At 55.9% G+C, this 21,871-nt stretch overlaps 2 protein-coding genes across 4 annotated transcripts; both read right to left on the bottom strand.

The window, feature by feature from the left end:
* Window positions 1–715: 715 nt before the first annotated feature.
* On the bottom strand, window positions 716–11,170 carry SUN2 (Sad1 and UNC84 domain containing 2). Of its 3 annotated transcripts, none has more exons than XM_079303498.1 (18): window positions 11,033–11,170; window positions 10,690–10,847; window positions 10,055–10,227; window positions 9,783–9,917; window positions 9,516–9,611; window positions 9,235–9,328; window positions 8,982–9,052; window positions 8,623–8,747; window positions 8,073–8,294; window positions 7,913–7,990; window positions 7,751–7,794; window positions 6,562–6,727; window positions 6,249–6,476; window positions 5,150–5,234; window positions 4,951–5,066; window positions 4,649–4,816; window positions 4,141–4,233; window positions 716–4,032 (listed from the first exon to the last, which is right to left on the bottom strand). In XM_079303498.1, the coding sequence occupies exons 2-18, from the start codon at window positions 10,815–10,817 to the stop codon at window positions 3,919–3,921; spliced, it is 2,136 nt and encodes a 711-aa protein (XP_079159624.1). In that variant the 5' UTR covers window positions 10,818–10,847; window positions 11,033–11,170; the 3' UTR covers window positions 716–3,918. The 3 variants fall into 3 exon arrangements, with proteins under 3 accessions (XP_079159624.1, XP_079159626.1, XP_079159625.1); XM_079303500.1 differs by having other exon boundaries at window positions 8,623–8,744; XM_079303499.1 differs by having other exon boundaries at window positions 11,097–11,168.
* Window positions 11,171–12,988: 1,818 nt separating this feature from the next.
* On the bottom strand, window positions 12,989–21,768 carry LOC306801762 (extracellular serine/threonine protein kinase FAM20C-like). The gene is made up of 10 exons (XM_079305127.1): window positions 17,904–21,768; window positions 16,301–16,476; window positions 16,138–16,216; window positions 15,558–15,650; window positions 15,268–15,383; window positions 14,790–14,970; window positions 14,565–14,674; window positions 13,819–13,900; window positions 13,650–13,709; window positions 12,989–13,568 (listed from the first exon to the last, which is right to left on the bottom strand). The coding sequence occupies exons 1-10, from the start codon at window positions 18,380–18,382 to the stop codon at window positions 13,334–13,336; spliced, it is 1,611 nt and encodes a 536-aa protein (XP_079161253.1). The 5' UTR covers window positions 18,383–21,768; the 3' UTR covers window positions 12,989–13,333.
* Between the last annotated feature and the right edge of the window lie 103 nt (window positions 21,769–21,871).

Genomic DNA, 21,871 nt, shown 5'->3' with positions numbered 1-21,871 from the left:
TTTCACAGGTAAGTGAAAGCTGGAGCTGAGGCCCACACAGTCCTTTTCCTCCTGGAGAGGGCAAGCCTGGTCCTAGCATAGTCTTCAGGGAGGAGCTGTGTGGGTATTCCTCAACATAAACCCTCCTCCAAGCCCAGGGTCACAAAGTCACTGGCTCCTCAAGCCAGTTCAATTTCCCATTTTCCAGCTTTTTTTATGCACTAAGTTAACTTCCTCCTGCTAAGGAAAATTAAGTATTTCCTTTCTGCTTGCTTTGTAACTGATGAGTAGTTAACAGTCTATGTGAAGGAGAAGCATGCAGATACCTTGAACTGAGCTTTGTGTCTGGCTTTGTCTTTACTGCTCCTCAGGGCCAAGCTGGGCTCTGCTCATGGTAAGGCAGAGGATGGGAAGGCTTGGGAGGTGACTGCAGAATGAGGACAGCCAGGATAGCACAGACTTAAGCCTAGCAGAAGTTTTCAGTCCCAAGGAATTGGTATTTCTATGAGTAAGTCTTGTTTTCAGCATGGTTTCAGTTTTTGCATCCTCGAGCCTGCTCAATGACAATGTGAAAACTTCGTTAACTGGCCCTAGACTTTGTATATCAGGCTGGAAAATAAGGATTTGCTGTAAAACTACACAGAAGAAGAGCTCCAAGAATAGCTTTGTCTATCTACTAGCTGTGCATCATTCCTAACAGCAAATTCAGTTACAAAACATCCAAACCACTCTGGGAAGTTTTGATATAATTTATGTCTTGGTCTTTTTTTTTTTTTTCTTGCATAGGCATAAATTACAATCTGTTGATTAAAAAATAAAAGGAACAAAACAGTGCAGCATTTGCAACAGGCTACAGCATCCAACACAAACTCCTGTCTGTAACCATCTGTTTCTGCAGGGCTAATTTGTAACAGTGAGTAGGGCAAACTGAGAAGGGGGGAGAAGAGAGGAGGGAAATGGAGTGAATAAGAGAAATCTGCTCCCACAGTTGTTCTGCATTTCTCCTCCTTCACCAGGCTCATCTTCAGCATCAGCTCTGGGATTAAATACCCCTGGGCAGAGAAGTGCATGCTGAACCAAGAGTTTTCTGTGCCCTCTTTTGCAGCTCTGGGAAGTGCTGCAGAAATGCTGCAAACCACAATCTCCAGAGCCAGCAGCTCTGGGCACTCAGCACAGGTGCTCAGGCTGCAGCCCAGCACTGATGCTGAATTTGGAGACCGAAAACCCACACGTTGTTCCTAGGGATCCTCACCCAAATGGCATGGTGTGGCCTCTATGCTCTCTCCTAGCTGGTTTTAAAGCCCCAGGATGAGCTCTCACTGGTGGCTCCAGGGAGTTTTACTTAGAACAGCAAAGATTTTCATGTCCAAAGGACAGGACAAGCTTGCACTGTAAAGCCAAATGCTCCCTAACCCAGACAGAGCAGTTAACACTCACATGGAGGGAGCAGAGATCTCACCACAACTCCATTTTCAGGGGAAGAGGTCACCTTTTCAGCCTCTCACCAGCATGCCTGATTTACCACAAACCCATTTTTTCTTGGGCAAAGACCTTGTCTGTCCTTACAGTCCAAGCCAGAAGGAACATAAGAAAAGGGGTTTTCCTAGGCTCATGGTTATAGCTCTTGCTCCAGCAGCCAGAAAAAGGGAGAGCTTCATCTCTGCTCTCTCTTTATGCTTCAAATAAATACAGGAGCTGGTGTGCTGAGCCCAGAGCAGGTCTAGGCATTCATAAAAGCACAGCTCCATGTGCTCAGTGCACTCATGGACATGACTCCAAGGCAAGTGGGCAGCTGTAGACAAGTTTAAAATAACTTTGGCTGCGGATGCCAAGAATTAAGACTATGCTCAATATAGGAGAGAATTTATAGTCCCTGGCTCTGGCTCCAGGTCAGCTTTCTCCCTGCAGCAGGGCCTCCCAGCTCTGCAAGAGGCTCCACAGGGTAATTTTAACCTGTTTGGAGACAGGACTGTGCCCTCTGGCTTCACTTCCCCTGCTTGGAGCAAGGAGACCCCTTCAGAAGGGATGTGCTGCCACCAGCCTCACCCTCCCAGGCTGGAATGGAGGGAGTCAAGGCTCTCTATGCCCATCAGGGGATGCTGAAAGGAGACACTTCTTCAGCCCCTCCTCCTCCTCTTTGCCTACAGTGCTTCAAGCAGAGACCACCAGAGTGGGAATCAATACCTGGTGTTCTCATGCTGTCAGGGGAAAAGCAATACCATCACTGGACAGGGCTGAAACACTGACCATGAGCCCTTTAGCTTTTCTTTCAGTGGAACATAACTAAGAGTTGGAGGCAGTTAACACCATCCAAGAACATAACCCAAACTGTGATGCAGGCAGCCAGGAGGTGGAGGGGCCAGATGGCCATAGCACCCCTCAGCCTGGGGAAGGTGCCTGTGCCTCCTTCCTGCAAACCCCATCCACCCATCCCAAGAGTACAGGCAAGATTTACATGCCCACTGCAGGCAGAACTCCCCCTCCTGCTCCAGCCCAGTCCTCCCACAGCCAGGGCTCAGAGAACAGTGCAATGCCAGTGAGGAGAGGTAGGAGGAAAAGGGAGCCCTTCCAAGAGAAAGGAGGTCAGCCTGCACCAGCCATCTGCCACGGAGGACTGGAGAGCTGAGGGAGCCCTGCAGGCAGGGGGTGGCTCTGCATGCTGGCACCTGCAAGCCCTGCTGATTGCCCCATCTCCCCCACCAGGAGCCCTGCAGAGCCCTGGGGCAGCAGCTCCCACTTGCTGCTAACAGTCAAGTATATACAGATGCAGCCATGGGCAAGAGGCCACAGCCATGCATTGCAGTCTCAGAGGACATCCAGAGCAAGGAGGGCAGGGAATGCCTCCAGCACCCCACCAGCAGCAGTGCACAGAGGACCCCAGCTTCCAAGCCCAGCTACCAAGCCACCAATAACGTGAGGCCCATATTCTAAACAGCTCTGCTCATCTTATTCTAGCTTATCCTACTGTGTGTGCTATTCTCCTACTAAACAAAGCTCTAGCCCTCCCCACATCTAAGCCACTCATCCAAGTGGCACCATGTAACATTCTCTGGTTAAGTACAAATTGCATGAAAAAAGTATTTTTTCCCTTTGTTACTACAAACCCACCGCCCCCCTCCCCCCCCTAAAAAAAAAAAAAAACCAACCCAAACACCCCAACTGGAAAATAGCTCCCATCCCCACACCTTAAAAAAAAAAAATATCAGAACAAACCCCAGAGGAAAAGCAGGCAACAGGAATTTTCAAAAGCATCATCAAGCTTAACACTGGGGAGGCAGCCAGCCAGGGAGGCCAACAGCATCACCAACTCGAGTGGATAAATGGCAACATGGAAGTGGGCTGTGCCACCAACACGTGCCACACTCCTCTCCTCCTGCTGCCCCAAACCATTAGTTTTATGTTAATACTTCTTTAATACTGTCTTATTTCCTCTCTGCCTGCCCAGCATTGGAGGGCTGGAGATCTCTACCCAAACCAACACCAAGGCAAGAGAAGTGACCCTGTGTGGAGGGGACTTGGTGGCCACGACTGGTGGCAGCACCGAGTCAGGCACCAGCGTCCCACACAACCATCTCCTGCAGCCAAGCCCGCATGAAGCACATCACACAATGACACACCCCTTTCCCAAGCCCTGGCCATGCTGGAAAGGAGCGGGACAGCAGGGAAGAGGGGCGGCGCAAACCCGATACAAAGTTAGCTTACAAAGTTAAAATGTCCCGTGCGCTGAAAATGAGCCGGGCTGCGCTAGGACCCGGGGGATGCTCCAGCCTCACCACCCGGTCCTTAGAAGAGTGAGAGCCTCATCCCTTGAACACCAGCTCTTCTCCTGCCCCCAGGGCAGCTCCCTGCTGGCGCACGCCAGGGCTCCAGGTGCGAAGCAGTGAAGCAGACGCGGCCCCGGCGCTGCCAGCCCGGCACATCCTGGTCCCTGGGCGCGGGTCAGGGCGCCGGCTGGCCGTGCACGCGGAAGCGGTAGATGCACGTGTACTCGGGGTGGCCCCAATTGCTCAGCACCCGCAGCTCCACCAGCTGGTACCTGCCCACCGAGTCACCCTTGGGGAGCAGGAAAAGAAAAACCTTGTGGGCTCTCTAAGGCTCAGAAAGCCCAGAGGCCTCATTTTTGTCTCGGGGGTCAGGTGCTCCAGGGGGAAAAGCATTTACCTCCAAGTAAAATGTTTGGATGGGGTCGCCATTGTGGTCGTAGGTGAACTGTCCAAGGAGAAGGCCCTCCTCCTCTCCTTCTTCTTTTAAGCCCTAAGAAAGGGCAGGGAGGCAGAAAGGGAGAATCAGGGGTCATCAGAGAGGGAGAGAGAGGTCATGCACACATCCAGGGCAGAAGAGGGAGAGGGAGACACAAGCGTACTTGGCCCCCACTCCTGCTCTTCCAGGACAAAACAGACAAATGGGAACAGGGACCAGTGGGGAAGGATGAAGGGGGGGGAAGACCAAAAGTTACATCTACTCAAGCCCCTTTGTCCCTGTGCTCCCCCAAACTCTTTCTGAAGCTTGGTGCTCTCCCTCTCCCCACCAGTATTAATTATTCCCTTTCCTCAGGGTAAGGTCAACCCCCCCAGAGCATCCCACAGCCGGGTATGGGGTTTGTTAGCCACCTCTTCCAGCGCCCTGCCACTGTGTCCCACCCCGCTCAGGTCTGGGTGAGGGCACTCACATAGACAGCAAAGTCCTTGGGGGCACTGGGGATGGTCCCCTGCGGTGAGAGGGCTTTTGGGATGTGCTCCAGCGTCACGGCCGTGGGGCGGATAATGCCAGAGAGGCGGATCACAGCGAAGCCCTGGGAGCCACGGAACGCCCAGCAGTTCCCAGGGTTGACGTCTGGCTACGAGCATGGAAGTGAAACACCAGCAATGTTACCACCACCACAGTCACTTTTCTCCCACCAGCCTGGCTGCTGGCTTGGAGCAACAGCCAAAGGCCAATAAAAGCCCCAGGAGAATCCAGCTCGGTGCCCACCTGCAGGATGACACGGGGGGACTGGGATTGGTACCACAGCGGGATCCCAAACAAGCTCAGCAGTGCCGTCCGTGTCTCGTAGGTCTCTGAGCAGCGAGTGTTGATGACACTGGCCCCTGGCAGGAGAGGGGATGGCAGCAGGTGAGCTGAGTGCCAGCACCCCCTGGTCACCTCCCCAGGGCTCATCCCAACCACCTACCTGCTGACTCGAGGGCATAGTCAACCATCCCCACCCGGTCCTCGCTGTAGCGCTTCAGGGCCTGGCCCACGATGAGATGCACTTGCTGCAGTGGGAGCAGAGGACACAGGAGGGTGACAAACTGGGGCAGGCATCCTGCCCCCCACCCGCCTGCCCCTGCAGGGACAGAGGGTGCAAGGACCTTCCCACAAAAACACGAGGGCATGGAACAGCCAGGGGATGAATCACCGTGGCAAAAATGAGAGGACACGCATTTGGCTGGGAAGCCTCGTTAGAGGTTGCTAAAAATAGCCCAGGGGAGAGGAGCTGTGCAGTGAAGGGGCAGCACCCAGGCACGCTGCACTTGCCTGTCCCCAAGAGGGGCAGGCCCAGAGGGAAGAGAGCTACCACTAGACACAGCCTGACAGACCACCCAGAATCATCTGCTGGTCCTGCCCTGTCCCACAGGATTGATGGTAGCTCCCCTCAACCAGAAAAGGAGAAGATAGCAGGAGCATCCATCTGGAGCCAAACTCAGCCCAAGGAGCCAGGACCCTGCAGCACCACTTTGAGTCTAAACTTTACAGGCTGCACAAAGCTTGCGCAGACTATGGGGACTGCTAATCCCAGCTTGATCCCTCCCTCCACTACCTCCACAGGGAATTGCCAACAACTCTTTCCAAAGCAAGCAGGCTCATTTTTTCCCCTTGGTGTCATTCTGCTGAAATGCTTTGCACCAAACAACTCAGCAGCGCTGCTGAAGAATGGAGATAAGCAAGATGCTCCACCCATGGAAACCTTGCTGGCACCTGTCCCACATTCTGGGTGATGGATGCATGACCAGAAGCTTGGATTTCAAGACAGTAAGAGCCTTGCAGGGCTGCAGGCATTACCACCTGTGACCCCTTCCACAGCACAGAGCAGGCACAGACTGAGAAGGGAGTGGCAGAGAAGGAGTTTCAAGGGTGCTCGTGCATCCTGTGAGCCCAGGATCAATATCCCAGCTGTGGGGGCCTTCCCAATGCCTCTGCCATCAGCCAGGCACACACAAAGTGGGGCATAGTCCCCAGCCCCACACCTGCAGTCACCACACATCCCTGGGGCTCAGGTCAGTACTCACCTCCTCTGTCACTCCTACAGTTCCTCCTTGCCTCAGGGCCACCCCAATACCAGCCTGGGCATCCCGTGCCGACAGCCTCCGGTCCTCCAGGACTTTTGCAAGGATCTTGTGCTCCAGAGCCTGAAGCTCTGCTTGCAAGTCCTCCCGCTGGAGGATGAAGGCAGCAGCACCATCCTGCTGGGACTGTGACAGGAACCTACTGATCCACAGTGGGAATTGTGCTTCCACCTGGAAGGGTGCAGACAGAGCTCAGCCCTGGGGCAGGGAGCCATGCTCGCCTTTCTGCCAAACAGCCTAGGGACCAGGGACTCACATCGGCCCGCACTGTCTTCAGCTGCTCCAGGATCCCCTCCACGTGCTTCCCCATCACCTCCTGGTCTGATTTGAGGCTTGCCAGCTCCCTCCTCAGCACTGCCACCTCCTGCTCCAGCTTGCCCAGCTCCTGCCGGAAGGTCCCTCGCAGGCTCTCCTGCGCCGAGCTGTGCCGAGAGAAATGTAACAAGACTCGTGCCAATAGGGCCAGTTCCCCTCTGCAAACTGGAGGAACAGGTTCATCCCACACCACCTATGCCCAACCCTATCTCCAGACCCAGCTTTAATTCAGTGGCAGTGATCTCTTCTACTGCATCCCATGGGAAAGCATCCTCAGCTGAACGACCACACTCCAGGCATGCAAAATGACAGCAGCAAAGGTCATTTGATGCCATTGCTCTTGGAGCCCTGCTGCCAGAATGGGTCAGGTTGGAACAGACCACAGGGGGTCATTTGGTCCAACCTCCCTCATCTAGCAGGGTCATCCCAGAGCACATGGCACAGGATTGCATCCAAACAGTTCAGAAATATCTCCAGGTGACAGAGACTCCACAACCTCTCTGGGGAATCTGTTCCACCGTGTGGTCACTGCACAGTAAAAAAATTCTTCTTCATATTCAGGTGGAACTTCCTGTGCATCAGTTTCTGTCTATTGCCTCTTATTGCTTGGCAGCACTGAGAAGAGCCTGGCTCTGACCTCTTGTGGCTCTCCCTTCAGCCACTCTCATTGGCTAGGTCCCCTCTCAGCTGTCTCTTCTCGAGGTGAACAGGCCCAGCTCCTTCAGCCTTTCCTCATCAGAGATCCAGTCCCTTCATCATCTCTGCAGCCCTCTGCTGAGCCAGCTCCACAAACTCCACATCTTCTTTGTACTACTGAGGAGCTCAGAACTGGACACAGCACTCCAGAGGTGGCTTCACTAGGACTGGGTAGAGGGACAAAATCACGTCCCTCAACCTACTGATGCAGCCTAGGATACCACTTGCCTTTTTGGCCACAAGAGCACAGTGCTGGCTCCCACAGACACCCACATATGCATCCTTCCTTCCTTTCCCCCCACACTATGCCTCTTGACCTCTCCTTTGTCCCAAACCAGGCCTGCAGACCCCTCCTATGCCTGGCTGAGGGGAATTTACCCAGCTGCCTGCCTGCCCCTAACAGAGCAATGGCCTTGCCCCACAGCCAGCATTACCTCTGCCACTCCGAGTTCAGCTCCAACAAGCGTGTCTCCATCTCCTACAGGAAAAGGGGGAGGGGTGAGACCCGTGACACCACTGGGGAGGTTGTCCTGCCCAGGTGACACCACTGGGGGAGGGTGTCCTGCCTAGGTGACACCACATGCTCATCTGCTTACCCGGGAAGCTTGTGCCATCTTGCCCAGGCGCCCATCCAAATCCCTCTGCACCTGGGCTCGGAGCGTGTCCAGCTCCCCCTGAGGGATGAGGGACAGGGTGGAATATCAGAGGCTGGCCCTGCACAGCCCCTGCACAGCCCTGCACTCCCCTGTCACCCACCTGGAGGTGGTTGGCCATGTCGGCACGGAGATGCTCCTTCAGCCCCGCGTCCCGGCGGCTCACCAGCCCCTCCAGCTGTGCAAGGATGTCCCCTGGGGGAGGTTCTCCCCCTGCTGTCACTGCTGCTGCCCCACGACGCAGCTCCCACCGTGACAGCTCGGCCTCCAGTGCCTCAAAGCGCTTCTCCAGGGACTGGAAGCGAGCCAGGAGTCGGTGTCCCCCCTGCAGCAACAAAAACAGGGTGTGATGCAGCCCTCGGGGATCCCTGTGAAAGGCGAGCCTGACCACCCATTCCCCAGAGTCAGTGGCATCTTATCCATCTGTTCACCCCATGAGAAGGCAGATGTTCCCCCTGCTCCATTCCCAGGGACACCCCAAGAGTGAGATGGCCACAAACTGGGGGAGCCAGTGTGGAACCATCATCTGCCCCATTCTCCACCATTCTTCATCCCCTGGAAGCACTTGTTCTGCCACGGATCACACCATCCCAGTTCTCCCTGCAAGGCACTCATCCCACCTGGGCCACCATCACACCTTTGCTGAAGCTTACCTGGTCCAGCGTGGTCAGGTCCCCTGCCCCAGGAACATCGGAGGAGGAAAGTTTTCCAGCTCCCCACCATGGGAAGGAAGGCAGGCTGAGTGTTGACAGCCCATATGGGTAGAAATACCAAGCTCCTGGGCACAGAAGGACAAGACAGTCAAAGCCACAGGACAGGGTGGACATACTGATAGCTGAGCACCTGCATCTCCAGGGATTACCAGGAGACACTAGCATGGGGATGCAGCTGGACCAGGTTACCAGAAGCCATGAGCACTGAGCTCCAGGCCATCCCAACCCCCAGCTATGGCAGTGGGATGCTCTGCACTGCCCTAGATCTCAGGGCACCACATCAAGGGAGGCTGGCTCACCATAGGCAGCACCAGCAAGGAGTAGGAGGAGGAGCAGTAGCAGCAGGGACCTCTTCAGACGTGGGTAGCGCCTGGAGCATAGAGAAGAAAGAGGTGCCTGTAGGACTGCAGTACCTTCATGACTTTTGGATGGAGGCCAGAGGGAAAGCAAAGATGACAAAACACTCATCACCCCAAATGTGCCTCCCTTTCCAGGGTCCTGCAGGTTTTCCCTACACTTCCCCCATCCTGGTATCCCCCCCAGCACACTCACCTGGAGAAGGGGACTCTGTCCAGGTGGGAAGCTGTGCCGGTGAGGCGGCGCCAGGCCCCTGCCAGCCCCGAGAACAGCCACCCCAGGAACCGAACTGCCAGGAGAAAAAACCAGCCTCAGGAGGAGTCCTGGTGGAGATGTCCCCTCCATGCCCAAAGGTGGCACCACAAGGGGATAAAAGCCCTCCACCCACACAGGGAATAGCACACACAGCACCCAGAGAGTAGAGATGCAGACTGGCAAGAACACTGCTAGAAGTGCCCTGCCAGCCCTGTACTCACCTGGGGAGGTGAACACTTGCCAGAGGAAGGTGCCCACCCGGGAGGCTGCAGTTCTCAGACCTGACCCAGAGCTACTCTGGCCTGAATAATAGTGACCTGGAAAGGAAGCAGCAAGTCACCAATGCAGACAGCATCCCAAGGCTTTGCACTGGGGGTGGCATCTAGCAGGAACTGGCAGCATGCTGGGTACAGCCAGGCCCTGGCTGCTCCCCCTGGGGGTGCCTCCCCTGTATTCCTGCCACTACAGGCAGACTAGTGCATCCCTACCAGCGTAATCGTCCTCGGAGGAGTACCCAGATGAAGATGTGTAGGTGTCGTACGTCTTGCTCTCTAGCACCCCATTGATCTTACTGGACTCAGTGTCCCCTGTGCCTCTTCTCCTCCTACTGGAGAGCTCTCCACCTGCCCACAAAACACAGAGTTCCACTGAGAAATCACTTCCACAAGGGACAACCCAGTCAGCCAGCCTGGGCAGCTGCCCCAACACTCTCCAGCGTCCAGGGAGGTCCCAGCTGCCCTAGGAGAGCGGGAAGGCTCACCCCAGTAGGTGCTGCTGTCCAGATCATCATCCAGCATGGAGCTACCCAGGGCAGCCAGGCCCCGGCTGCCCCCCAGGTAGGACTCGCTCATCATGGACTCGCTGTAGTAGGAGGTTTGTGTGCTGGGGGCGGGGGAGAGGCGCTTGGTGCTACTCGATTTTCTCCTGATCGTCCTGCGGGAGGCGAGAACAGGCTTATCAGACACGTGGGAGTACAGGGCAGCGGGGGGAAATGGGGAATTCACCCCAATCCCTCGAGAAGCATCACTTCCCTGCACACCGGATGGCGGCAGCTTTCAGAAGCTGCAACCTCTGCCGAGCGCAGCCTCCCCTCCGCCCGTCCCGCCATCGCTTCCGCTCGCACCGCTGCGGTTTTCCGCTTGCAGCGCACCTCCCTCCTCCTCCTCCCTCCTCCCTCTCGCCATCCAGCTGCACGGGAGCTGGGATCTGGCACCCGGCCACCCCGGCGGGCTCCTGCGCCGGGCAGGGAGCGCGGGGTTTGGCCGGAGCCGGGGCACAGCCCAGGCGGCCATGCCGGAACGCCTCGGGCTGCCCGTCACGCTCCCTAACGCGGGCTATCCCCACACCCCACCCAGGAAGGTGGGATGGAACCCACCTTCAGATTTGGGCACTGACCTGCCGGTGGTCTCCTTGAAGGGGAGCTGTGTCCCCCCCAGCAGAGATGCGCTGCTGCTGCTGGCCGCGGCATCATCGTCCCCGGGGTAATAGCGGCTGGTGACAAGGCGCTGGCTGCGGCGGGACATGGCGGCGGCAGGAGGGGGGGCTCGGCTCACCTGGGGGTGGGGAGAGGGAAGGCTCAGCGCCAGCGTCCCTGGAGGGACGCACCCAGCGGGATCCCACTCGCGGGACCCCACCCCTGTGGCAGGGGTTCCGGCCCACATCGAGCACCGTGGGATGGAGCCGCCTCCCCGATAAACCCCTCTCCTCCCCCCCCCTCCGCACCCCCGGCCCGACACACCTTCCTGCCCCCGAGGCCGCGGTGCTCCTCCCGCACGGCCCCGGCTTTGCCCCCGCACACCCACCGGCGAGCGCCGCGCAGCCAGAACGCTCCGCTCCGTCCTTCCCGGCCGCTCTGCCGCCGCCGCCGCCGCTCCCTTTTGTTTTGCGGGGGAAGGCGGCACCGCCTCCCCCCGGACCCCCCCCGCCCGCCGCCCCGCCCCGCCCGCCGCGGAGGGGGGGCAGCCCCGCTCCCCCGGCCTCTGGGGACCTCTTCTTTATATTATTACGGCAGCTGGCATAGTTATTTTATTTTATTTTATTTTATTTTATTTTATTTTATTTTATTTTATTTTATTTTTATTTTTATTTTATTTTCATCATTTTAGGGGTGCTGATGATCAGGGCCCATCCGCACTCTGCTGCTGCCCGCCGGGACCTGCCCACCTCCCCAAAACACCTCAGCCCTGGGTTTCCTCCCGCCGTGCCCACGCTGCCAGGGCGTGGGTGATGCCAGCCCAAAATGGGAGCTGCCAGGTGCAGCGCTGTACCCCAGCCCCGTTTGGGTTTGCTGGGGTGGCTGGTCTGCTGCTCCTGGTGTGGGGTGAGAAATCCCCGCACCCCACGCACCACGCATCACGGCGACACGGCCGAAGCTGTCCCGGGGCGTGGGCAAGCCCCGCTCGACACCCGTGTGCCCACGCCGCCTCGACTGGGCGGGCGGGTTCTGCTGCTCCCCAGCACTGGCTCCAGACACTCCGCTGCCGCCGCTCTTCCCCACGGGCGGCCGGGCGGGCTCGTCAGGGGTCGGTGAACCGACCCGGCTGCTGCCGTGGGACCTTGAACCGCTGCGGCACAGCTGGGATCTTGTGCAAACTCACCAGGCTGCAAAAACAGCCACCCTCCCACACCCCGCGTTTTAATCTGACGGCGCCTCGGAAAAAGATTTGCCTGGGGGAGCTCTGAGAGTCAGGGCAGCTGGCCACCTGTGTCTGGACGCTGTTTTTAGGTTGTGTCTGCGGGGCAGGGTGCAGGAATGGTCCCCCTGGCTTTGGGTACGGAACAGAAGGGTATTTATATTAAGAGTTTTAAAACTACGAAGCTGGCAGAAGGGAAGGAACCTATTGCAAAACAGCCCTGAAACCTTTTCCTCCGTGTGCTGGGCTTTGGGGCACAAGCCAGGGCAGTGGCAGGAGGACGTGCTGTCAGCATCGGGGGGGCACACCGCAACAAACCCCGATTCAACATCCCCAGCCCCGTTGTGTAACACAGACAGATCCTCTTTGTCTCCCTTTTCTTTTTTTTTTTCCCTTCCTTTTGAGCCCTTTTTTTTTTCCAGCCAAAATCTCTGCCTAGCTTTTCCAGCTCCATCTCCCACTGTGCCAGCTGCCCTTTTTCACCCTTTCCCGTGGCTTCCCATCCCTTTGCAAGTGTCTGTCTGGGACAGAGGACATCTCCCCTCCCCATTGGCACCTTTATCCCTGGCCATGCAGATGGCAATCCTGTGTCCCGACCTGGTACACTGGCAGTTGCTGTCACAATGGCACCTGCTCCAGCTAACCTAACCCTGTGTGGATTAACCCCCCCAGGAGGCTCAGGGGATAAGCTGAGTGCTGAGCCACCAGGCACTAAGCAGGGTGCATAGCCCCAGGTCAATCCATCCCCTCCTTAGGAGCCACTTTTTCAGATGTTAAAGGAGTCAGTGGCAGCTCCTGGGGGATTTGGGAAGATGTTATGAGGGGTGTGGGGTTTGTCCTTGCTGCATCCCTGGTCCTGTGGAGGAGGTGGTGATGTCAGAGTCATGGGAATTTTTGAGTGGGTGTGGGAAGACTGGGGCAAAGATAAGTGGTGTGTAGCTGGGAGCTTCTACCTCATTTTCCCCACACCAGCAGTGGGGAGTCTCAGCTCTCTTTTTGGGGGTCACCAGGGCCTCACCTTGCTGAGGGTGGGGGTGGGGCAGAAGGAGATTGCCAGCTGTTCCAGTTTGACAGTTCTTTCTGGGGAAAGGCAGGAAAAATCCCTACCCTTTCCTAAAAGGCTTCGGAGGGCTGAAGTGACACGTCCAGGCACGCAAGCACAGGCCAGGGCTGGGAAAGCAGCCTTGGTGGGGAAGATCACAGCTCATGTCTTCCCCACTAGGCCAACCTTTTTATTTAAATTCCCTCCCTGTCCCAGCTATCCTTACAACCTGCTTTCCTGGTTCATCACGTCACCAGCTCCGGCACCACCAAAAGCTGACGCCGCACAGAATCTGAGCCGCACATCGATCCCCACACCATCCCCGGCAGCACAGCAACACAGCCCAATCCGGCAGGGCACCCCATCACACCCATGAGCCCACATCGTCCACCAGCACCTCCTCCTGGCGAGCTGCCCTGGCCAGGCAGTGTCCCACGGCCACCAGCACCTTGCCCAGGCGCCGGTCCAGCGCCCGCAGGTGGGGCTCAGCCAGGACGGGGGCCAGCGGGTCTGCGGCCAGCGCCTCGCGCAGCACGTCGCTCAGGCGGTAGGGCTGTGTGGCCAGCAGCTGCAGCCGCAGGTAAGTCGACTTCTTGATGCTGCCAGAGTGAGGAGGGAGAGTTCTCAGCAGGAGGAGCCTCTCCCCAACAGAAGACCTGGGGTGGGCGGCAGCCCCTTACCTGCAGCACTGCTGGAGAGGGGCCAGGATGGACGGTTCATCCCGTGAGTGAGTGCCAAAGCTGGGGTGGGGAGAAGCCCATAAGGATGTATCAGGGTGGCATTTCAGCAAGACTGGAGGTCTCTCCCCACCCCTTTGGTGTGATTGCTCCCCCTACTCCCCAAGTTTACCCACGGCCGTTGTCCAGGTGGAGCAGAAAAGTGTCATTCCCAAATTTCTCAAAGGTCTCGTAGTGGTGCCGGTCCATGTTGCCTGTGGGGGGCCAAAAAATTTGTCATCAGGTGGTGGTCTGGGAGGTGGGAGCAGGGACACAGAGCACTCTCCTGGTGTGGGACTGAAACCCAGAACCTGGGGAAAAGGGGTAGAGGCACCTCTAAGGTGTCCATCTGGTGGCCATGGCTGTGCAGGGGAACTGAGCAGAGACCCCACGGCCTCCAGGCCCCTTCTCATCCCAGCAGCCCTACACAGGGACAACTGTGGCAAATGGAGCAGAAGTAATGGCAAAGGCATGGCTGGATGGTCAGGAATGAAGAGATGGGAAACTCTCCCAGTCAGATGCTGGTGAGGGGACCGTGCAGGGAGGAAGAAGTGGCCCACATATAGCATAGCAGCAAGAGCCCTGTGCAGCATCATCTCCACCTCTGGCTCTGCAGGGGCTGCACGCGAGAGTGTGCTGGAAGGTGCTTCCAATGTCCAGGGTATTCAGCTGGGGTTTCCCTGGAATCCCTTCCCCTTTGACTTCTGCCTGGGAAATGCCCTGGTGGCACAGCCCTGTGCCCTCAGTGTGGGTAAGACTGGTGCTCCCCGCAGCCTGAACAAACCTCGCAGGGCATAGTACCACGGGACACGGAGCCATTAGGGCCTCGTGGTCCTGAGGGACCCCCACAGCCCCCAGCACAGGCACAGAGGGGCTCACCCATGAGGAAATCGAGGATCGTCATGTCGATGAGGTCGAGGAGGCGGTGGCCCCTGTCATAGGGTGGAGTCTCTCGCACCTGAGCACAGTAGCTGGGATTCAGCTCCCACCTGGCAGCAGAGGCCGGGGAGGGGAATGGAGCCATGAGAGCGGCTGTGGAGAAACCCCCTCCCGTCCCACAGCTCTGCTGGCCCACCTCCCCACGCCCCCCGTGCCCCGTCTCACTCAGCCTTCTTGCTCTTGTGGTAGGAGCGGCGCCAGGGGCTGCGCCAGGAGCGGCGCTTGGCCAGGGTCTTGTCGGGGAGCAAGGCAGCCATGGAGCCCTCCAGCTGGTCCGGTTTGCCACAGAGAGCGTGCTCCGTGGAGCAGTAGTAGGAGCACTCCCCGTAGAAGCAGACGTTACCCGCTGGCCATGGGGACAAAGCAAAGGTTGGCAAAGAGAAGGAAGGCAACGAGCCTGCGACCCCCCAGGCAGAAGGTCCAGCAAGCAGCCAGGGGAGGATGCCCCATGTGCTCTGGCCATGTGGCACCAGCAAAGCAATGGCAAGGGAGGAGCAAAAGCCTGTGGCAGGGTACCCATGGGAGCTGGAACAGTCCCCAGTGGGATAATTTGAGTGTGGGGTGAGCCAGGGCAGCAGCAGCCAGCTCCAGGTGAACTCCATCCAGGTGGCCACAGGAGAGGACAGAGAACATGAAAGCTCACCTGGGGAGATGAAGAAAGTCTTGGCCAGTTTCTTGTCTGTGGTGATATCCCGGATTTCTTTTGTTATGTTGACCAAACGGCCAGAAACTGGGGGGATTCGCCGGAAATCCAGGATCCTGAAACACACACCTTGTAACAGTTTCTCACTGGCCTCAGCTGGTTTAATAACAGCAAATTATTAAAATTGACAGGAGACACAGGTATCCCCCACAAAAGGGATGAAGGAGCCATTTCTCTGGTTTCTCTGGTGCTTTGCCAGTATGAGAGGGCAGGGTTGAGCTTATGCTCACCTGTCCAGGTGGAAGGCTGCAATCTCTGCATTGTGCCGCTCAAAGTCTGAGAAGTAGAAGAAATCAATGGGGGTCTCCTGGTCCCGGGTCTGCCTGGAAGGAGAGAGGATGATGGGGGCAATCATTGTGGATGGGGTCACTCCAAGCATGGGATTAGTTCCAAACCACCACCTGGTAAGATGTCACTGGAGACACAGCCAGACCCAGTCTCCTCCAGTCACTTCCTGATGTGTGGGTGGCTCCAAGCCCCCTCTCCAGGCTCCCATGCAAACCCTGCCTCCAACTCAAAGGTGGGGAAGCCCTTATGGACTGGAGGCTCCTGGATGGTCCTCATGGACCACCTTCTTCTTTCCACCACTGGAGGTCACTACCCCATCACAAGCTGCATCCAGTTTGCAGCAAACACCACCAGGGAAGGCAAGAGAAAAAGGACCATTCTGCTTGCCTCAGTTTTGAGATGGAGGTGCTGAAGTGAGGCAGCACATGAAGCATTTCTCCTTCCATGGTCCCCTCTGGCCACTCCTGGCTACCTAACAGGACCGTGTGGGTGAGGTATGCAGTTGTCCCAGGCTCTACTCACTTCATGGGCTTGAAGAGGGCCTGCCCATAGTTTGGGAACGTCATGATGAGCTTGAGCTGGGTCCCACCGGATTTCTGGACTGAAAGGAGGCACATGAGGATGAGGGAGGCAGGCAGCAGGCAGCAGGGCAGGGTGTGGAAGGGGTGCAGGCAGGGAGTGGTACCCGAGCTGACGATCCTTTGCGTGGCCAGATCGCGGAGCAGCGTGGGCAGCAGGGGGTCCCGGCGGGGGTACAGCTCGTAGCGGGTGATGCCGACGTGGAACTTGAGCCAGGTGGGGTAGGTGTCATAGGCTGTCTTCCCTGTCGGGAGGAGCGTCTCGGCTTTACTGCTGCTGACCCTGCAGCCCAACAGCCACCACCACCCCAACAACAAGGACAGCTTTTAGTGGGGACAGGATGGGTGCCGTGTCCCCAGGCCCTTCCTGGGAGCCGGTGCATGGAGGGCGAGGTGGGGAGAAAGCCCAGAGCATGCCCTGGATGGCTTCTAGGTTTTGTGGTGGTGGAACCCCCTGCCCTATGCCTCCATGGGGCTCTTGGCACTCAGCAGATCCCACCCAAAGTTGGTGGCCAGGAAGACCAGCATGGCTGGGTGGAACATAATGTCTTCCCTCCATCCCCCATGGAAAACCCCTGGGTTGATCCTGCCTCTCTTATCCATGCATTTATTTCTCTGCTGGAACAGATCATCTCATTGTTTTTCCCTAAGGGATTGGCTCCCAAGAGTACCGTCTGCTACACCTCTCCATGTGCTTACTGGGGATGCACATGTGAACACAGAACAAGGGTGGAGAAGCATGGGCTTCCCAGCCATCCCCAGCACTGACCTGATCTCCCATCCTCAACAATCCATTCCCCTGGGGTGGGTTTCCCCAGGGGCATAAGTTTGGGCTAGCACTATCCCTGTCTCTGTGCATCCTGCAAGTTTGCAGTCTGCTGGCATTCAAGGGAGCCCCTGGGGGTATCTGCCCCACCTCTGTGCTAGCACACACTGGCACTGCAATGGGAGAGTTAGCCCAGGGCATCTATAACCCTAATCCATGTCTCTCTAAGAAAATACAGACTATACCTTGATTTCATCAAACCAGACCCAAGGCTACCCATAGGCGGTCCTCAGAGACAAGGCAAATGCCTATTTGTGGAAACCAGCTCTTAAGCCAGCTTTTATTCTTCCCCAGTTCTAGCAGGCACCACTTTTGGAAGTGTGCTGTCTATAAGGAAACTGCTATGTGTTACAATGCAAAAGCTTTTAATATCTTCCCTTCTAATTAGAGGTTAGTAGTCCAAAGATAAAAATAGACAGCCATCAGCAGTGAGCTCACCATACGGCCGAGCCAAAAGAGGTCAGGCAACATCCTGCAAAATGCAGGACAGGAATGGTCTCATGGTTAGAGGTAACCTACATTGCAGGCTTTGCATCTCCAACATACCAAGAGAGGGGGATAAAGCTGGTTAGAAATCTGGAGCAGGGACTTCCTCATATACAGAAGGAAACACTAAGGGATAGTCTGCATTGGGTAAGGGAAGGAGCTGAGGCGATCACCTAATAGAGATCCATAATACAGTGAATAATTCAAAAGTCTCCATTACCTTTGCTGTGTACTACAAGCTTATGGGTAACAGCCCAAAAATTCAGGTCTAGGAAAGGATTTGAGGTATGAGGAGAGCATGCTTAGCAATGGGGTAGGAAAAGGTTTGCTCCCTGCTGCTTGTCCCCTCAAACCCACATATCCCCCAAATGCAAGCTAGGATTCAGCTTGCTCCTCACCATTCATCACTCCCGCTGCTGTGCAGGCTGAACTTCTCCATGGGGTTGATGATAAACAGCTTGTCTCTGTCTGTCACCTCTGGCACTGGGAGGTTGTAAAGAGGATGCTGGAAGAGTGCTGCCAGCTTTGATCCCTTAGTCCACCCTGCATTCCCCTCTTCATGTTGCTGTTGGACTCTTGGCTCTCCAGCCCTCAAGTGCAGCCTCTCTCTCTGTGGCTGGGAACTTTTCTCCAAGGAGCCATTGCTTCCACTAAAATCCTGAAGGATTCGCAGGTTCAGCTTTTTGAGGCTGGCTGGCACAGGGCTGCCTGGTGGGACACCCACAGCTTTTGATGCTTTCATATCACAGCTGCAGGGCCTGCGGGCCGTGGGGAGAGCAAAATCCATCACCAGGTGCACGACAAGGGCCAAGAGCAGAAGAAGGAGAAGGCTGATCTTAAATTTCCTCTGGAGAAGCATTTGCAGCCGGCAACGCATCCTTCCTCACACAAAACACTCAGCAAGGGTTAAAAATGTTGGTGTGGCTGCAGCCTTTGTGCAAGAATAGGAGAGAGAGGTTTCCTGGATTTAGAGCATCGCAGCAAAAGAGCAACTGGTGCAAGGGCAGAATGGCAGGAAAAGATCTGTCACCACGGCACCTCACGGTGTGACACCACCAGGATGGGACAGGAGGTTGTGGTGGGGTTTATCAGCACTGATAAGGGTCAAGCTGGCACTGCCAAGGTTAGAGTGAATGGGGCAAGTTCCAAATCAATAGCTGTAAGGCTGGCTCAGGGACAGCAATGCCTGCAGATTACTCCCCACTGTCCTGCCTCTCTGTGCTGTCACCTGCACAGTGCTTCACAACATTTCCTTGAATACAGGGTATTAAAATGGTTCTGCCCCTTTACAGCACACACCCTGCCAAGCACTGTATATCCCACTTTCCCATGTTCATCATAGCTGCACTCTCAGAATCCAGATTTTTTCCCTCAGTGCTTGGCTATATCAATTTTATCACCCTCCCCCATCCATTGAAAATCAGTTGTTCTCAAGCCTTCTCTCAAAAACCACTCAAACTGGATAAAAGAAAGAGGATGTGAGTATTGACATGGCTGGACAGGCAGTGTAAAGAAGGGCTACCGAGCAGGTGAGTTTCAGGGGCAGGGATGCTCCCAGGGCCTTTAAATCAGGTATGGGAGAGAGGCAGGCAGGAGTGGGGATACTGCCTTGGGCATCAGCACAGTGGGGCAGTGGGACCCACCAGGTGCTGGGGAGGACTGTCAACTGGTGGAAGGGAAAAGCATTTGTTTTTACAAGAAATTCACTTTTTCAGTGACACCCAGAGACACAGAGCTGGGATGCATGCACAAAAATGTTTTATGACTTGTAGTGGTGGAGCTTTGTATTTGATAAGGGACAGAGAAGCACAGGACCACCTGCAATAAGTCTGGGGACTGAGGTATAGTCTAGCACAATGTTTCTTTTCCCTTTGATCTTCCAAGGGATGGAGAAGACACGTGAAATCCCGTACATCACGCAGCCCTTCCTTATCGCGTGATGCACCAGCAGCCAGCTCGGAAATGCTCGCTCCCAGCCGGGGAGGGTACGATGATCAGCGGGCAGTAGGGATGCTCTGCAGCCTCCTGCTCTCCTGTGCCGCCATCCCTGCGCTCCCGCTCCGCGCGTGTCCCGCTCCCCGCCCGGGAACGCGCTGTTCCCGGTGTTCTTGGCTCCGTGTCCCACGGCGCCACAGTTGCCTGGAAACCGCCTCCGGCTGACACCATCACCGCCCCAGATCCAGCCAGCCCCGCGTTCCCCAGCCTTCTGCTAGCAAGATGGCCGGGGAGAGCCGGGGCAGGCGAGGAGGAGGAGAGCTTCCCAGCCCGGCTGGCGAGCCGGGAGCCCCGCAGAAGGAGCTGGTGGAGGGGAGCAGATGGCTTCCCTGGGCGGGGGAACACAGCGTCTTGCTCCGGGAAGTTTGCTGAATTCAGTCCGGACTCACGTTTCAGACAGAAAGCCCCTAGGAGGGGCTGTAGCTGGAACATGGAATCATTAGGTCATGGCTCGGAAAAACAACAACCAACCAAGCAAAACACCAACTCCGTGTACTGACTGATCGCATCAAAGGAGCTGGGCTCGGCTCCCGGAGCAGGGCCACGGATTCCATTATTCCAGAGCCAGCCCTGAAGAGGGAGACCTCCTCCTTCCAGTGCCCCAAACCAGCTCCAAACGGGGCTGGAGGCGATAGCAACCTCCTTCTCATGTCCTAGAGTGAGATGGGCAGAGGGACCCCATGGGCTGAAGCCACCCTACTGACTGTTAGTCCCATTCCCAGATAATGAGCCTTGCAATCCTGCCTTCTCACCCTGATTTAGCATCCCATTGGAAAGCAAAGGCAGGGGGCTTAGGCGAGGCATTTGGCACCCTTAGCACTTCAATGTTGGCATTAAATATTAACCAAAAGATTTTTCAGCGAGTCAGACATGAGCCTGCAGCAGCAGAGAAGAGCTGCAGACCTTCAAAGTCTGCCCTGATCACCTGACAAGCACTTCGATGTACCTTGTTGCCATGACATCATCATAGAGACATGGTTGAATTTGCACCTCTTTCTTCTCATCTCCCCCCCTCCAGCTCTTCCTCCATCTTCCCAGCAGGTTCGAGTCACCCTTGGGGTGGAGGAGGAGCCCTACATCCGAGGACATTTTCACTGCTGGCTCCAAATCATCGGCAGCTGATAATGATGTTCCCATCTCCCCTCAGCAGGGAGGGATGAAGTCGTGAGGCACAGCCTCTGAGCTACTATCACAGCTTTAGGGGATGGATGGATGGAAAGAGTCATTTTGGCTGCCACCCATCCATCACCCTGAGTTTTTCATCTCATTTTCTACATCTGACTCAGCCTGATGCTTTGATGGGTAATGGCAGCAAATACGCAGGGGGGCAAGAAATGAGAGGGAAACAGAAAAGCAAGCAAACTGTTGCCAACTTTCCCAGCTTTCCACTGAAAATCCATAAGGAAAAATGCTCCAGCAACTGGGAACAGTTTTATAGTATAAAGTAGAGAGGCTTTAGAGGCTCCAAACCCTCATGGAATCACGGTTTGGGTTGGAAGGGACCTTTAGGGGTCAACCCAGTCCAATGTCCCTGCAATGAGCAGGAGCCCCTTGAACTAGATTGTATCACTCAGAGCTTATCCAACCTACCCGGGAATGCTTCCAGGGGTGGGGCACCCACCACTTCTCTAGGTAACCTGTTCCAGTGTTTCACCATCATCATTCTAAAAGACTTCTTCCCCTCCTAATCCAATCTAGAACAAACCTCTTTTAGTTTAAAACCTCTAATCCTTGTCCTATTGCAACAGGTCCTGCCAAAATTCCCTCTCTAGCTTTCCTGTTGACACCCTTTAGGTACTGGTATGAGATCTCTCCAGAGCATTCCCTTCTCCAGGCTGAAAAGCCTCTCAAGCCTGTCTTCATGGTAGAGGTGCTCTGATCATCTTCATGGCCTCCTCTGAACTGGATCCAGCAGGTTGATTAGCCACAGAGGGGTCTCTTATAGGAAAACACAGATAAGGGACCATCTCTGATCCATAAACCTTACCCCACTGAAAATTACAGGTATGCCCAAAGATGTTCCAGCTCCACAGCAAAAGGAGGGTGAAAGTCTTTTTTCTAAGACACAGGGGCCAGCAAAGCATGCATCAACTTGGAACAGGCAGGACAACTGATCTGATTGAACATTTGCCTCAGGGCAGGAGCTCCAACACACAGCCACATTTTTGGAGGCTGAGGCTTGTGCTTTCAGGTACAATGCCAATGATGGGAATGCAAGCCAGCTAACAGGGTTGACCTCCTCATGATAACTCCCAGTAGGAAAGCTGTTAGCCTGCCACTCACCTGTGAGCCACTTTGCACTTACCTGGTGAGAATGGCAGTGTGGGAGCTGACCTGTTGCACATTCACACCTAGCTCACCTTAACCTGTC

Source organism: Erithacus rubecula (assembly GCF_903797595.1).
Source record: "Erithacus rubecula genome assembly, chromosome: 4".
Lineage (NCBI taxonomy): Eukaryota > Metazoa > Chordata > Aves > Passeriformes > Muscicapidae > Erithacus > Erithacus rubecula.
This window is presented reverse-complemented; position numbering and strand designations above follow the sequence as displayed.

What these genes read in the sequence shown, in the direction of transcription:
- LOC306801762 (XM_079305127.1), bottom strand. Translation starts at nt 18,382, where the DNA reads ATGCGTTGCCGGCTGCAAATGCTTCTCCAGAGGAAATTTAAGATCAGC. An exon ending in GCAAAGGATCGTCAGCTCGG is followed by an intron (nt 16,217 to 16,300) that starts GTACCACTCCCT and finishes GCCTCCTTTCAG; the next exon opens with TCCAGAAATCCGGTGGGACC. An exon ending in GCCCTCTTCAAGCCCATGAA is followed by an intron (nt 15,651 to 16,137) that starts GTGAGTAGAGCC and finishes CTCTCCTTCCAG; the next exon opens with GCAGACCCGGGACCAGGAGA.
- SUN2 (XM_079303498.1), bottom strand. Translation starts at nt 10,817, where the DNA reads ATGTCCCGCCGCAGCCAGCGCCTTGTCACCAGCCGCTATTACCCCGGG. An exon ending in GCAAGTGTTCACCTCCCCAG is followed by an intron (nt 9,329 to 9,515) that starts GTGAGTACAGGG and finishes TTCTCCTGGCAG; the next exon opens with TTCGGTTCCTGGGGTGGCTG. An exon ending in GACAGAGTCCCCTTCTCCAG is followed by an intron (nt 9,053 to 9,234) that starts GTGAGTGTGCTG and finishes TCTATGCTCCAG; the next exon opens with GCGCTACCCACGTCTGAAGA.